At 35.8% G+C, this 15,605-nt stretch overlaps 1 protein-coding gene across 1 annotated transcript in view; it reads left to right on the forward strand.

The window, feature by feature from the left end:
* Positions 1 to 15,605, forward strand: part of galt (galactose-1-phosphate uridylyltransferase) — a 36,892-nt gene that overhangs the window by 1,349 nt on the left and 19,938 nt on the right. The window contains exons 3-6 of the mRNA XM_062434645.1: positions 252 to 327; positions 767 to 815; positions 10,471 to 10,600; positions 11,675 to 11,731. Of these exons, the coding sequence (XP_062290629.1) occupies positions 252 to 327; positions 767 to 815; positions 10,471 to 10,600; positions 11,675 to 11,731 (312 nt within the window). The remainder of the gene's footprint in view (positions 1 to 251; positions 328 to 766; positions 816 to 10,470; positions 10,601 to 11,674; positions 11,732 to 15,605) is intronic.

The following is a 15,605-nucleotide window of genomic DNA, read 5'->3' on the forward strand; positions in this document are numbered from 1 at the left end:
CTTTCTGAAAGTGCCCTGTTCACACATAGTACAATCTGATGATCTATTGGCCACTCAGCATTTCCACTGTTGATCACATGCATTTGTAGATGCTGCGGACACTAAACATTACATTAAAAGCTTAATTAACCAAAACATTGTCAGACTTTGGGATTTTATTATAGAACGTATTTTTGCTAAATTTGGGGGAAAAAACTAACAATTTTTCACCCACTTTTGTCTACTCTATTTGTCTGTCTCTGTTTGTCCAGGTGAATCCAAACTATGACAGCACGTTTGTTTTTGATAATGACTTCCCTGCTCTTCAGCCAGATGCTCCAGATCCTGGTGAGTGTCATATCTGATGCTGTAAAAGTGTTAATAATAAAAAAAAACATTGGAGTTATTAAAGAAGATAAGCGTGGTTGCAATATGTTTGTATAAAGATTGTTGGGTTTTTTGCATACTGTGCTTTCTCTTCATTCTCCAGTTGTATAGATTTTTATGTTTGACAGAGTAATATATGTTTAATATATGTAATATATTATTCTTTTTAGCCATTAGCACACAAATGCAGTCTTTATACTTATTCAGTGTCCCAATCTTATATATTTTTTTATTTAAAAAAAAAAAAAAATTTCATAGCACAGTAGCAATGTGTTCATTCAGGGCTGATAGGTGGAGGTGGGTCAGAATACCCTGGTGCACATTTACAAAACAAATGAATTGTTTGAAAGCGCATCACATTATTAAAATTTTACTTTACATTTACCGTTGTCTTCCTCAGGCTCGGATCAACATACACTGTTCCAGTCTAAAGCTGCCAGGGGCGTCTGGTAAGAACAAAACTTGATGTTGCAGTCAGACAGTAACTATGTAAAAGTTTAATGTGTATTTGTATCTGTCTTATTTACTTGGATTGAAACTGAGTGTGTGTTATTTATTGAAAACATACCAAGAGACTGAGGCTGAAAGTTTACTCTAAATCTTTTATGGTACGTCAATCAGCAGCATTTATGTTTGATTAGTATCTACTCTGGCCCTTTATCAATAAGCAAAAACATGAGTTGTTATAATGAGGTAAATATTAAACACATACATCGTAAATGAATCTGTTGTTTAAAGGTTAGATTTCCTTTTTAATATTACATCTTAATCAGCATTCCTTTTAATAGTGATAATACATTAAAATCTATGACTTATTAAATCTAAACTGATGAGTGTAATCAGATCAGTTATGTTGGATCATCATCATCATACTCAACTGTTAGATGGAGCCAAGTGTTTTAATCACTGTGCTGCATTCCACCTGTTTTCATGACATCTTAAAGTGTGCAAAACAAAATCATAAATCTACACCAAGCTTGTATGATATATTTGTCCTCTGTGTAACCAGCAGATGGGGATGTTTCCTCACCACTTCATTTTATACACTGAGAGCCAGATGCTTGAATGCGTTAAAATGAAGTAGATTTCAGTAGAACTGCGATGATTAGTTGATTAATCGATTAGTCAGTTGAAAGAAAATGAATCAGCAACTATTTTGATGAGCGAATAGGAAAATGCCAAACATTTGCTGGTTGTAGCTTCTGAAATGTGTGTTATACATTGTAGTAAACTGAATATATTTTGATTTTGAACTGTTGATCAGACCAAACAGGATATTTGAAGACATCATGTTGAGCTCTAAGAAACTATTAGGCATTTTTCATTATTTTCTAATATTTTATAGACACACTAATTAGAGAAAATAATTGGCAGATTACTTGATAATTAAAATGATTGTTTGCATTTGTCAGAGTTTGTAGATTTTGAGATTACCCAACAGGATAGCTAATCCTTTCTTATTTCTCACTCACAGCACCATACACAGACACATAATTACAGCACCCGCAGAGAGATGAGTTGCACCAAGCCTTTGCAAATAACTTTGTAATTATATTGATCCCTGACGTCACAATGGTGATAAGTGATGATTCATGACTGCATTCATATACAGAATCTACTCACATTTCATATCATATGAGCAATATATGGTGTTCAGGCAATTTTTCTAACTTTAAAGATGTTCCTGAACAATCCTGCCATTTCAGGAATATCATACCAGTATGATTCTGCCTGACAGCACAGTTACACAACAACTGAATAATAGATTAAATCAAAACACTGTACTGTATGTGGTGGTTGAAAAGTGAGCTCGGGGTTGAAATCTCATATATTGGCAGAAGCAGAGTCTGTCAGTTATTACTCGCCACGCACACACTCTCATAGTAATGAAGAGCAGAAACAGTACGGATTGACTTGTTAGGATGTTTTTGAATTGACGTTAACTTTCCGGGTGTTTTTATCTTCCTTGCAGATTCAGTCTTTTTGTGTTTCAAGTGTGTGTTTCTCTTCTCGTGATGTAGTGGCTGCATTTTTTTAACACCTACTGCGCAGTACTGTTTTTGTTGAAGTGTGTTTCCAATCTGCTCATTCCACTCAGCGTTGAGGCTAAGATGGAGGAAATTGAACCAGAGCGTGTTGCCTTGCAGCAACATTCAGAGAGCCAATTAGAGTGCAAAATAAAAAAGTAGAAAGTGTGATTTTGGAGATTTGGGTCTCAGGAGACAAAAGAGATAGGATGATGGAAGAATTGGGAAATTCCTGATGACTTATGGCATCGCCTTTTCTCAGTTATACATGCAATCTCAGGAGAATGTTGCTGAATCCCAAAAGAAACAATTTGGTAACACTTTATTTTACAGGTCTGATTATTTCCTAATTTCATAGAAAGCAAATCATGTTTCCTGAAAACTACTTCATAATTTAGTACAATTTAGCACACTTCCAATAAATTAATAACATTTATTTTCCAGCATAATGGAAAAAGTGTTTTATTGAGTGCATAGCTGAACAAAATGTAAATGCATGTACTCACAGCACACATAGTTGTATATGAATAATTTGCTGTTGCCTTTAGGGGAAAAGAGAGACGGCTTTACCTATGCCGTTTCCCTGGCGTCACAGACTGTTCACACACTTGTGTTGGTTTCAGTAAATTTAGGTTAACATATAAATGAAGACAGAAGATAAACCAAAAATGACTTAGTTACTGGGATGAGGGTTATTACTCATTGTTCTGCACAGTCTCAACAAAAGTAGTTACTTGCTATATGTGTGTTTCCTTCCTCCACTTGATGGGTCATATTTGATACAGTATGAGCCACATTCTTGGCATTCAATGAATAAATGATAAAAATGCAAGATTGTGTGGACTTAAATTACAGACAAGCATACAATTCAACACTTTATTATTAGAAATATACTTTGGTTTAAATTGATTTCTCTTTTAAAAACTTGAATAAATGAAAACTATACTGTTTGAGTTTGAGTTTGAGTTTATTTTATTTCGATCAGCAAAAAAAATATATAAATAAAACCACAAAAAAGAAAGCAGTAACACATCCCTCTAACAACAGGGCTGCATGGCTGATCGAAAGGGTCAGGGCTGAAGCTACAAGCTTATTAATGCCCTAACCTTTAAACCATACATGTAAATATACGTATATACATTACCTATACATAAACAAACAACAAACATACACACATATACATACACCTACATGTACTACATGTACTCAGCAAATATCAAGCAAAATAAATATTTAACATTAATCCCAAAAATCATTCCCCACCGTCAAGACTGTATCTTTCCAAAATGAATTTTTTAAACTTATTTTTAAATTGCACCAGATTTTTCCTTTTTTTGATCTCATCAGTTGACTTGTTCCACAGCTTCACCCCACAGACAGATACACACATGCTTTTCAGAGTAGTGTGAACAATTGGTTGTTTAAAATTCCATCTCCCTCTTAGATCGTATCCCCCTTCTCTATCACTAAAGTTTTTTTGTATATGGCCAGGAAGTAATTTATGATGTGCTTTATACAGAATTTGTGCAGTTTTGAACTCTACTAGATCCCAAAATTTCAGTGTCTGTGATTTTATGAACATTGCATTGGTGTGATCATAATAACCTGCTTTGTTCACTATTCTTATTGCTCTCTTTTGCATATTGTATATTGGCTGTAGGTTGCTTCTGTAGGTGTTTCCCCATACTTCAACACAATAAGTCAGATATGGTAACACAAGTGTACAATACAGTGTTTGTAATGATTTATTATTTAATATATACCTTGTTTTGCCGAGAATCCCTACCAAGCGCATTAATTTAGACCTAATATATTTGATATGTGGTTTCCAGCTAAAGTTATGGTCGATAATTACTCCTAAAAATGTGCTCTCATTTACTCTTTCCAGTTTAACACTATCAATCATTAAATCAATCGAAGTATTCAGTTGTTTATTCGTATTCCCAAACACCATGAATTAGTTTTTTTTTATATTTAATGATAATTTATTTGCATCGAACCACAACTTTAGCTTCCCCAATTCTGCTGCGGCAGTCTCTAACAGCTGCTGAAGATTCTCACCTATACAAAAAATATTTGTATCATCAGCAAACATTACATATTTAAATATTTTGGAAAGATTGCATATGTCATTTATGTACAATATGAAAAGTTTTGGTCCCAAAATCGACCCCTGTGGTACCCCACAAGTGATACTTAAAAGAGACAATTTTGTATCCTGCACCTGCACAAACTGTTTTCTGTTTTCAATGTAACTTCTTAACCACTGTAGCCCTACCCCTCTGATCCCATACCTTTCCAGTTTTTGTATTAGGATATCATGATTAATTGTGTCGAACGCTTTTTTCAAATCGATAAAAACACCTACCGCATAATTCTTATTGTCAATTGAGCTCGTTAACTCTTCTACTAGATTCATTAAGGCCATGGAAGTTGATCTGTTCGATCTGAAGCCGTACTGATCATCTATAAGCAGCCCATGTTTTTCAATGAAGTTGTCCAACCTTGCGACAAAGAGTTTCTCCAGAATTTTAGAAAACTGGGAGAGCAGAGAAACTGGCCTATAGTTAGTAAAAATGTTTTTCTCTCCTGCTTTATATAGTGGTATCACTTTGGCAGTTTTCATATTACAGGGAAAGTCACCCAGGTTGAATGACAAATTGCAGATATAAGTTAAGGGATCTACAATAGTGTCTATTGTTAGCTTTATCAGAGTCATATCTAAACCGTTCCAGTCCAAAGATGTTTTGTTCTTAAACTTGTGAACAATATTAATAATTTCATTTGTATCTGTCTCTATCAAAAAGATTGTGGCTGGATTCCTATCTCCATTGAATTTTTCAGCACCTCCCCCTTGAGGAGGATGTATTTCCTTTGCCAATTGTGACCCCACATTCACAAAGAAATTGTTAAAGCCATCTACCAGATCATTTTTATCAGTGATTAATTTACCATTTTCTATAAAGTGATCAGGGAAGTTGAAACTGGGTTTATTATTTCTAATCATTGAATTTAATATATTCCATGTGCCCCTGGTATTGTCTTTATTATTTTCCAACACTTTATTATAATAATCCCTCCTACATTTCCTGAGAATACCAGTTAATTTATTTTTGTATCTTTTATATTTAATTTCCTTTTCTTTCGTTCTATGTTTTATGAATTCCCTGTATAGGGTGTTCTTTTTTTTTTTTTTTTACATGCATTCATCAATCCCTTTGTGATCCAAGGTTTATCAGAAGTTTTAGGTGTGTCCTTGCTTTGTTGCAATGGACAGCACCTATCGTATATGGATAAAAAGATGTTCAAAAAAGAGTCATATGCAGAGTCAACATCCATTTCTTCATATACGTTTCTCCAATCCTGTCTAAGCAGTTAAGATCTCAGTGCCTCAATATTATCCTTCGTTCTTACTCTCCTCTGTCTTGTTGCATTTTCTTTCTTAATCAGTTTATGTTTACAGTCAAAAATAACAAACACTGGCAGATGGTCACTGATATTGTTTATAAGTAATCCACTGATTATATTGTCCTCCAGGTTATTAGTAAATACATTGTCTATAATTGTGGCTGAATTGGATGCTATTCTACTTGGTTTGGTGATTATCGGATGAAGTCCCATACTATACATTGCAGCAATAAATTCATCAATTGATGATAGATTTTTCTGGTTTAATAGATCTATATTGTAATCGCCACAGATAAAAGTGTGTTTCTGCTCAGTGTTTGCAAACATGCTTTCCATCACTTCCTTGAACTTTTCCACACTAGAGCTGGGAGCTCTGTAAACACAGCTGACCATGATATTTTTCTTTTTCTCCATAATAATCTCAATAGAAATACATTCACATACATCATCAATAGCAGCAGTCATGTGGTTAATTATCCTATATTTTAATCTTTCATCCACGTACAGAGCTACTCCCCTCCCTTTTTGTTTGTTCTGTTCATGAAATTTAATACATACCCGTCCAGTTCAAAGTCTACCCCTTTCTCCAGGTTCAGCCAAGTTTCAGAGATTGCGACCGCACTGAAAGGTGTAGTAAATTGACCTAAATAATCTTTTATACTTTGAAAATTTGCGTAGAGACTTCTGCTATTAAAGTGTATGATCGACACTCCTTGTGTTTGATTGAATTTTTTATTAAATTGATCATCAGTATAGTAATTGCAATTAATCACCCTATTATAGAAATTACACTCTGGGTCAATGTCTGTGTTTAGGTCCTGCATATTTATTAAGAGAGATATGATCAACTATGAAATATAAATACATCCATCTTAAAATTGAACTATACTCCCACATACACACATCACGCACCCACACACGCACACGTCCATTTGCATCCGACTGACCAAATGATCCAATGTTCCAAGAAAAAAGAAGAAAAGAAAAGAACAAGTCCCTCCAAGGAAGAAATACATAGATAAATAAATAAATGACGTCTTCTGTCCAAAACTGTCTATATACTATACTGTCTAACGATAAACAAAAAGGCAATAAAATGGAATAGATGGAAAGAAAACACAATCAATAACCCCTATCACATATTTGATGGTAATTGTCAAACCTTTAATTAACTAATCACCAAACCAAAGTCTCTATATTCCCTATTGTGACACCAAACACCAAGAAACTTTAAAAATAGATTTTGAAACATGATTTAAATCACTCAGATAAAGCTAATAAAGCAGAGTCCACATATGCACAGGCATTTCTTTAATTTTAGTGTCACTAGCATGCTTTTAAGGAAATGTTGGAGACATTAAATTTAGGTACAGTTTTTTATCCATCATTTATTCATCATCATAATAGTTTAACAGTATTTGGTCAAACAAAATGATTTGATGCATCATGTTCAGTCAATGCTGCTACAGTAGAAAATACAGGCTTGTGACTTAAATGTATCCAAATACATAAATAAACATGAATTGGATATAGAGACATTGTTGTTGACATTTCTCTGGAACATTGTTTTAAAGTGAGTTTGGCTGTCTTAACACACACACACACACACACACACACACGCACACACACACTGCTGGAAACTCCTAATATACTCATAAACGATTCATAAATACGACCATTCAATTTTGCTCAGAGCGTAAACACCAAAGTCATGTTCAATAATTGCTCGTGTACTAGCTGCTTGGGCCCAAGAAGAGCCTGATCGAAATTTCATTTTTCCTGACTGTAACAGTCGAGGTGTTATCCCTGGGTACCTGAGGATAGGGAGAGAGCAAACATACACATGGATGTTATATTATCTCTCACACACACACACACACACACACACACTGAGGACATGAGTTGAGTACACACATCTCTAACCCCTATACAAAGTTGTTCAAATGTATTTACACCCTGAAACCATGTTGTTTTTTTTTCACTTGGTCCTGCTCACTTTTTGCTTGAACAGAATTCTGTTATAAATGTTCACATGTCATGGTGGATATCAGGAGTAAAGCTATGATGTTGTAGCTTCAAATCTGGCCCAAGACGTGTTGCATCTTATCAAATCAGTCAATCCCGATCATGCCTGTCTTTTGTGATCTTTCTAACTAATGTAGAAAAACATCATATCATTCTGTAGCACATATTTGCTCAGTAAATCACTTGTCCTTCCTTTTTTGTCATGGTTATGCCCCCTGGTTTTACATTATTTATATGAAATACCATTTCATCATTCACTTATGTAGCTGGAGACCTTATTTTGATACAGCAAATAAAATCTTGAATCGAGAAATAATGTGGTTTTCCATCATAGGCAGAGCAGACAGTCACACTGAGCCTGACAGCATCCTGCTACATAACACATGAGCCACAGACTCTGAATGACAAACATTATTATTGGGGAAAAGTGCACTGCTAATGCCAGTTGGAAGGCTAGGTAACTAATTAGCTGCTTAATATAAATGTAACTTTGGTCCAATTAGATGGTAATTTGGTCATTGGTCTTCAAAATGCCTGTTAGCGACACACTGTTTATCAATGAATTGTAGCTGCAACTGTTCAACCCCATTCTGTACAGTTTAACACTAGTAGCCTGCCAGCTAACGTCAGTCATACTGAGACCTTGACAAAAAGAAGCATTTATGATATTTCTTCATTCTAATAATGCAGAACAACGTGTTAATTTTATTTTCGACTGCAAAGAAGGATGATCAAATGTGATTTCAGTTGGACTTCTGTACCTTTGTTTGTAGTTTAAACCTTGACTGTTTTAATCCCAGTTGAGATAGTTAACTGTTGAAATGGCTGCAGTTTGAGCTCTAATGAGAAAATAACTGAGTCCCTGTTTAGATTTGTTCCTCTGGAGTTTTATTGAAAGCATCTTCACTTTATTTTCATTTTCCATTCAGCAACATTTGAATCTGATCTTCTGGGTCTATTTTTTGTCTGTTTGTTCACCATGTTGATGTATGCTTTTCTCCACAACATTGCACTAAGTATATATATAATCTTTTAAAACATTAACAAGAGTATTATTCCCACTTAAATCTGTGTTTCCACTGACAATTTGTGTTCACTTCTCATAAGTCCAGGAGAGGTAATTTTAGTATTCTAGTGCATCTTTTTGATTTGGCTGCCCTTCCAAAATGTAAACATTTTAAAAGCATTTCACAGGATGAAGATGATGATTTCATAAGGCAAAATGCAACCTATTAATTTAATCAGGGTTTGTATTGGAGCGTCATCACATTTGCTTGTGATTTGTGTATATGAGCAGAAACATTCATTTTAATCTTCAAGGAGCAATTTTTCAGGCTTGTTGTGTATTAAGTGTATCCATTTTTCATTTTTGGATCCAAAGTGCACCACCAACAAGAACTTCAATGAAAAATATGTCAAAGAAGATATGTAGCTTTTTTTTAAAGGTGGTCCACTTCCACCGGAGTGTTCAGCGCTTTGTGTTCAGCACTTTGCACCAGAGATATTAACAAACAGCCTTACAGATTATCACTTTTATTAACCAGGTCATTCCCAAATAGACCAAGGATCTTTTTTTACTTATTTGAAGGAAAACCCAGGCAAGACAGCAGCAACACGTGTATTACTTATTAATCAGACCCAGAAAAACAACAAAACATCATAATAAATAATAGACACAGACACTAAAAAATTAAAACCGTGACAGAACAAAGACAGTAACAAAAGTGAAGGTTTCAACACCTCAGATTAGTGAAAAGGGTGTTTGTGCTTTGCTGAGTGCCTCTTGTTTTTCCGCTCTATGCACTCTCTGCACCAGTTTTTGCAGGAGCACCTTGAGCGCTTCAAGCTGAAAAACTTCAGCTCAAAGCGGAAAAGTGCTTAACGTCATTTGCTATTTTTCCCGTTGTCCAATCGGATGTATTGAGAGACAGGCCCTCTGTGGTGGTGACGAACAAACCGGTCTGGGACAAAGTGGTGGCTGGTGGTATGACTTTACCAACTGTAGTTACCATGATCTTTTTAAATTGTAGGCTTCAACAAAAAAGGCAGTGTGGTTACGCCTCGCGTTCAAGCAAGTTATCTAATCTGGGCCTACTTTTCCACACTTTCTGGCAAAATGCCTCATCTTTTGCCAGTGTGTTGATGATCCAGTCTACCTTAAACATGTCCATCTTGAAATAAAAATCACAATGCTCACCTGGTTGCAAAAATTCAAAGGTGGACGAACAAGCACTGCGAGAACTTGTGGAGCATTTGCGTTCAAAACGAAAGACGAGATGACTTCATTTTGGCATGCGCACCCTCGTGCCAGGGAGACTGCGTTAAGCATAAACATAGCTTTAGACGCTACTGTCAAAATACTAAGGGGCAAAGAACTGAATCCACAATCGCTTCAAAATTAAAAACAAAACATAAAAAAGATGACATAGACGCATACATTTTTGAGTTTTAGCCAGCCACCATGGAGGTGCACCTCTATGGTTTTGAGTCTTGACAAAAACTGGATAAATGGGCATGATAATTGGTTCAGGCATTCATGTCTGCTTCAGGATGAATTGTAATAACGGGTGACTCCTGTATTGCCATCACGTAATTAATCTAACGTCTTAACCTGCCACCCTCTCTTTTTTCATCTCTCTCTCAGTAAGGTCATGTGTTTCCATCCTTGGTCTGACATCACCCTCCCACTCATGAAAAAAGAAGACATTGTCAAGGTGATTGACAAGTGGGCAGAGCTTGTTGAAGAGCTAGGAGCCACCTATCCTTGGGTTCAGGTATAAGATGCACAAACACATATATGCAGATGCAGTTATTGGTATTCATACATCATCATACATCATTAGATTTAATGTCTTCCTGGATATCTGAAAAATCTGATAGATGAACTTTTCACCTTGTGCTCCATTGTCACTGACCAGTAAATTATCTGCTCTTCCCAGTTTTATATTTAATTAGTATATTTAATTAGATATGTGTAAGATGTCAGTATTTATACAACTAGTAATTACATTCTTCCTATATTACACACTGGGAATATTATAGCAAAATGAAGATACTGTGTTTTTGTTGATGAATTTAGAGGTTAGAAGTTGTAATACATATTTGCTGCTTATGATATTGGGTAGAGTATATGGACAGAAGTATGCACTCACTGAATCTGGAGAAACACCTTTTTTTTGTGCAGTGTGTTGAATTTCTGCAAATACTATTGTACTCATGACCCTTATAAGCCATTACTGTGGAAGTTATAACTGCATAATCAGTTTTAGCAATCATGAACAAATCATTTTGCTACAGTTGCTGAATCCATCTTAAATCCAAAATGAAACTGATTCATATTATTGTAAGTATCCATCTGTTCCCTTAAAGATCAGCCTCTAAATTCTGTACACAGCACTTAATTACTTGAGATCCCTAAAAATTCTCTCCAAATAGACCAATGCATACACAGCCACAGAGGGGTTGAAACACTATTAATTACCAAAATCAGCACCATGGACAGCACCTTTCTCCCAGTTTACCCACTTAAGTGTTCCCTTTGAGACACTAGTGTTGTTGCCGTCCCTTTCATCAGTAAACAGTTACTTTGCTCAAGAGTCTTCAAGGGATGACATCTAGTGAACCATCAAAGAGCTATAATTTGTCACCGCAATATCTACTGTGGCCAAAAAGGTTGTGCAATGGCTGGGTAATTTTTGAAATAATAATTATATAAATGAGCGTGTCTCTTCCTCTATTTCTGTCTTCGCTTCATTTCAATTTTCTTGGCCTTAGATTTGTAGGTCCGCATACAAGCAAAAAAGCTCAGTTATGTTCTTGACTAACTTGGGTTTTGTTTTGTTTTTCAGATCTTTGAGAATAAAGGAGCTACGATGGGTTGTTCAAATCCACATCCTCACTGTCAGGTAGGAAATGGACACATATTGCACTGAACACATACTGCTTTGACTTACACCGACAGTGGTGCTTGAAAGTTTGTGAACCCTTTAGAATTTTCTCCATTTCTGCAGAAATTACCTAAAACATCACACAAATCCTAAAATGAGATAAAGGGAACCCAATTAAATTTTACTGAGGAAAATTATCCCATCTTACATATTTGTGTGAGGCAAAAGTGAACCTTGCTTTTGTTAACTGTAGGGGGTACTGTGACCCCCCTTTGCCACAATAACTTCAGCTAAACATTTCTGGTAACTGTTTATCAGCCCAGCACATCAGGTTGGAGGAATTATAGCCCATTCCTCCTAACAGAAGAGTCTCAACTCAGGTGGGTTGGCTGGCTTCCTTGCATGAATTGCTCCTTCCAAAACATTTCCTTTGGATTAAGGTCATGAGTTTGACTTGGCCATTCCAAAACATTAACTTTCTTCTGCTGCAACCATCCTTTGTGTTTAAGGTCATTGTCTTGCTGCAAGACCCACTTTCTGTTGAGCGTTTGTTCACAGATGGATACCTTGACATTTCCCTGTAGAATCTGCTGATATAACTCAGAATGCATAGTTCAATCTATGCTTGCAGGTTGTCCTGGTCCAGAGGCAGCAAACCAGGCTGAAGTGTTTGCACTTTGCAAAACATAACTCTTCTTATTCAAGACAATTTTTTGGTCTCATCCATTCACAGAACATTTTTCCAATCAACTTCTAGCTAATCCATGTGGTCTTTAGAAAATCAAAGATGGGCAGCAATGTTCTTTTTGGAGAAATGGCTTTCTGCTTGCAGCACAGCCATGCGCACCTTTGATGTTCAATGTTCTCCTGATGGTGGACACATGAACACTTATATTAGCCATTGCATGAGAGGCCTTTAGGTTCCTTGACGTTACCATGGGGTCTCTTGTCACCTCCTGGACTATAACACTTGTTGATTTTGGTCTGATATTTGTTGGTTGACTGCTGCTGGGGAGTGTAACAATGGTGTTGAATGTCCTCCTTTTGTCAGTCAACCGATTGAGTCCAAATTCTTTAGAAATGGTTTTGAATTCCTTTCCAGCCTGGTGAACATCAACAGGTCCTCTTCTAAGGTCCTCAGAAATCTCATTTGTTCAAGCTATGACACACTTCCATGAACGTGCGTTGTGAAGCTCAGACTTTGATGGTCAAGACTCAGATTTCTCTTCTTAAATAAGGCAGGGCTCACACCTCCCAGACTCACACCTCAGTGTCATCTCATTGAAACACCTAGCTCCAATTTCCCCTCAGTAAAATAACAATAATGATAACAATAACAATAACAATAATAATAATAATAATAATAATAATAATAATAATAATGAATTGCCACTCACAAATATGTAACATTGGATTATTTTCCTCAGTACATAAAGTGAATGTAAGATTTTTGTAATTTGTTTAATTGCTGTCTCTTTAGTGGTGACTTTGTAGTTTTAGGAATTGTGTGAAAGTCTGATCGCAAATTCTAAATTCTTTTAAGTACCACTGTATGCTCAAATACATAAACATTACAGCTTATTTGCTCTGTTTTGTCTGACTTTTGATGTGAGCCATTTTAACCAAGAACAAAGAAAACATACACACATCAACATACATACACTCACCATGTCTCCCAATCCTTCTGCTTTCAAAATGCAGCGTTAAAAAATAATCACTTTCATCACATATGCACAATACAATCTGAATCTGTCGCACTGGCCCAATTTGCACGTCTGAGCTGCTGTCGCTGAGTGAAGTTAAGATGTGTTAAGAAGAACTTAAAAGTTTTGAGCTTGACAAGTCTCAACATTGAAACTGGTAATTGACTCTTCATTCATAAATCTCCAGTGACTGCTTGTCACATTTTGTTTAAGTGCATGTTTGTGTGTTTGTTATTTCTTCCTTTATTGTTTGTTTTTTAAATGAATAGTCACACCTATATTACTGTTTGGTCATTTTCTTGTCTTGTGATGTTTGCCAATTTTATTGAGGTGATTCAGGCAAGACTAACGACTCAGAGAAGAGAGAAAAAGAGAGAAGCATTTCCTGTCAAACTGTCACCCTGACATGTAATGCTGAGGAAGAGCATAATCAGAAAGGAGAATGACAAAAACAGAAGGATGTATAGTTGGGGCAGACAGAGTGATATGTTGAATTTTAAACAGAGAGTTATGTCAGCTATCCAGGCAATGTAGGAAATAAATAAAGCTGCATGAAGAACCCAAAATGAAAAAACCACTGGACTGTAACCGATGGGAAGTCAGACAAACAAAGGAAGACAGGACCGTCAGAAACAAAAAGCAGGTGTTCAGTTTGAAAGTCCAGGCAGGAATTATGTCTTCAGCCTGCCTCAGTATGTACACTATGAGATGGCTCTCTGATTGGAACCGGGAGCCACTTTGAATGAAGCCATTATACCTAGTTAAATTATGAAGATAATGAACTAAGATGAGAATGCAGATGAGATTATTACTTGTAAAACAAATAAATTGCAGATAAAGACAAAAGAAATAAACAGATGAAAAGGCTGAAATCATGTAAGTATAACTAGAAAATACAGTATGTTCCCATGGCAGTAGAGTATCATATTTTCACATTACAAAAAAATATAGAAATATTAAATGGAGAAAAGTCACCCAAGTGTACACTCTCTAAGGCAAGGAGCCCACTAAAGGTCTGATTTGACAAAATACTACACCACCTCTCTGTTTGATCAATGAAACTTCAAATCAAGGAAAACCTCAGGCTTGTGAAGTAAAATAAATATTTTACACCCTACAGGATGAGGAGAAACAAAAGGGCTGAATCATGTGCTGTGAGGTTTTCTAAGGGTAGAATACAGAATATAAACACTAACAGCAGAGGGCAGTACGTAACCTCAGAATAACATGATTTGAACACACTGTTCCTTTGGTGAAGAGTGTTTGTTCTTTCAAAATGTTGCCTCAAAAAAGCAGAAAGTGATAGAAGTACTCCTAAAGAGAGAAACTCTCTGATTCAGATGTTTGAAAAATCACTGTTGTTATATATGTATTCAAGTGCAATCAAAATCTTTTCTGTACTTTTACCAGATCAAAAAAATAAATGTTTTGTATTCATGTGATCCAGTGTGAAAGACTTTCAATTGGATCCAAAATCAAACTTAGATCTGGGCTTTGATGGAACTTTTTTTAATTTAACTTTATTTTTTTAAGTTTTAGCAGTTTTGTCTCTTTTTTTGTTTCTTCTTTCCTGCAGTCCAGATTTCCCTTTCTAAAGACATAAAAGTCCAAAAAATGAGTGGTGTAAATGTTTGCCTGTGTAGTGTGTTGTGTGTGTGTGTGTGTGTCTGTATGTATGTGTCTGTGTACAACCCCTTCAGGCCAAAATGTAAGAAGCAAAGATCTAAAACTTTAAAGAATAACGAACAGCAAATGTTAATCATGGTCTGGAGGCAGCATTGCTTCTGATAACTTTGGTCTCAGAGGAACAAACTGTATGTATTTCTATGTAAGTGGAGGAAAGAAACTGTATGCCTCTGGAATAGTAATATTCTTTTATTTTATGTAGGTGTCCTAAACTATATAAAGTATTAATTCTGTGAAGTGCTCAGAAAGTGCAAAGTGTTACTGAGTTCACTTTTCTCCATAAGTGTGTATTTGAAGAACAACACTTGGACTGATTGTGTCATAATAGTTGAGAATGATACCTTTTTATTTGCAGATCTTGTCCTGTGCGAATAGGAGTATATCCTTTGGTTTTTCACTTGTGCATCATCTGCACTTTTCTCTGAGAATCAACAGTCTGCTGGAGATAGATCCGTGTATACAAAAACACAGGTGTACAAATAGACCCACAGCTACAGATGTTG

Source organism: Scomber scombrus, chromosome 15 (assembly GCF_963691925.1).
Source record: "Scomber scombrus chromosome 15, fScoSco1.1, whole genome shotgun sequence".
Taxonomy (NCBI): domain Eukaryota; kingdom Metazoa; phylum Chordata; class Actinopteri; order Scombriformes; family Scombridae; genus Scomber; species Scomber scombrus.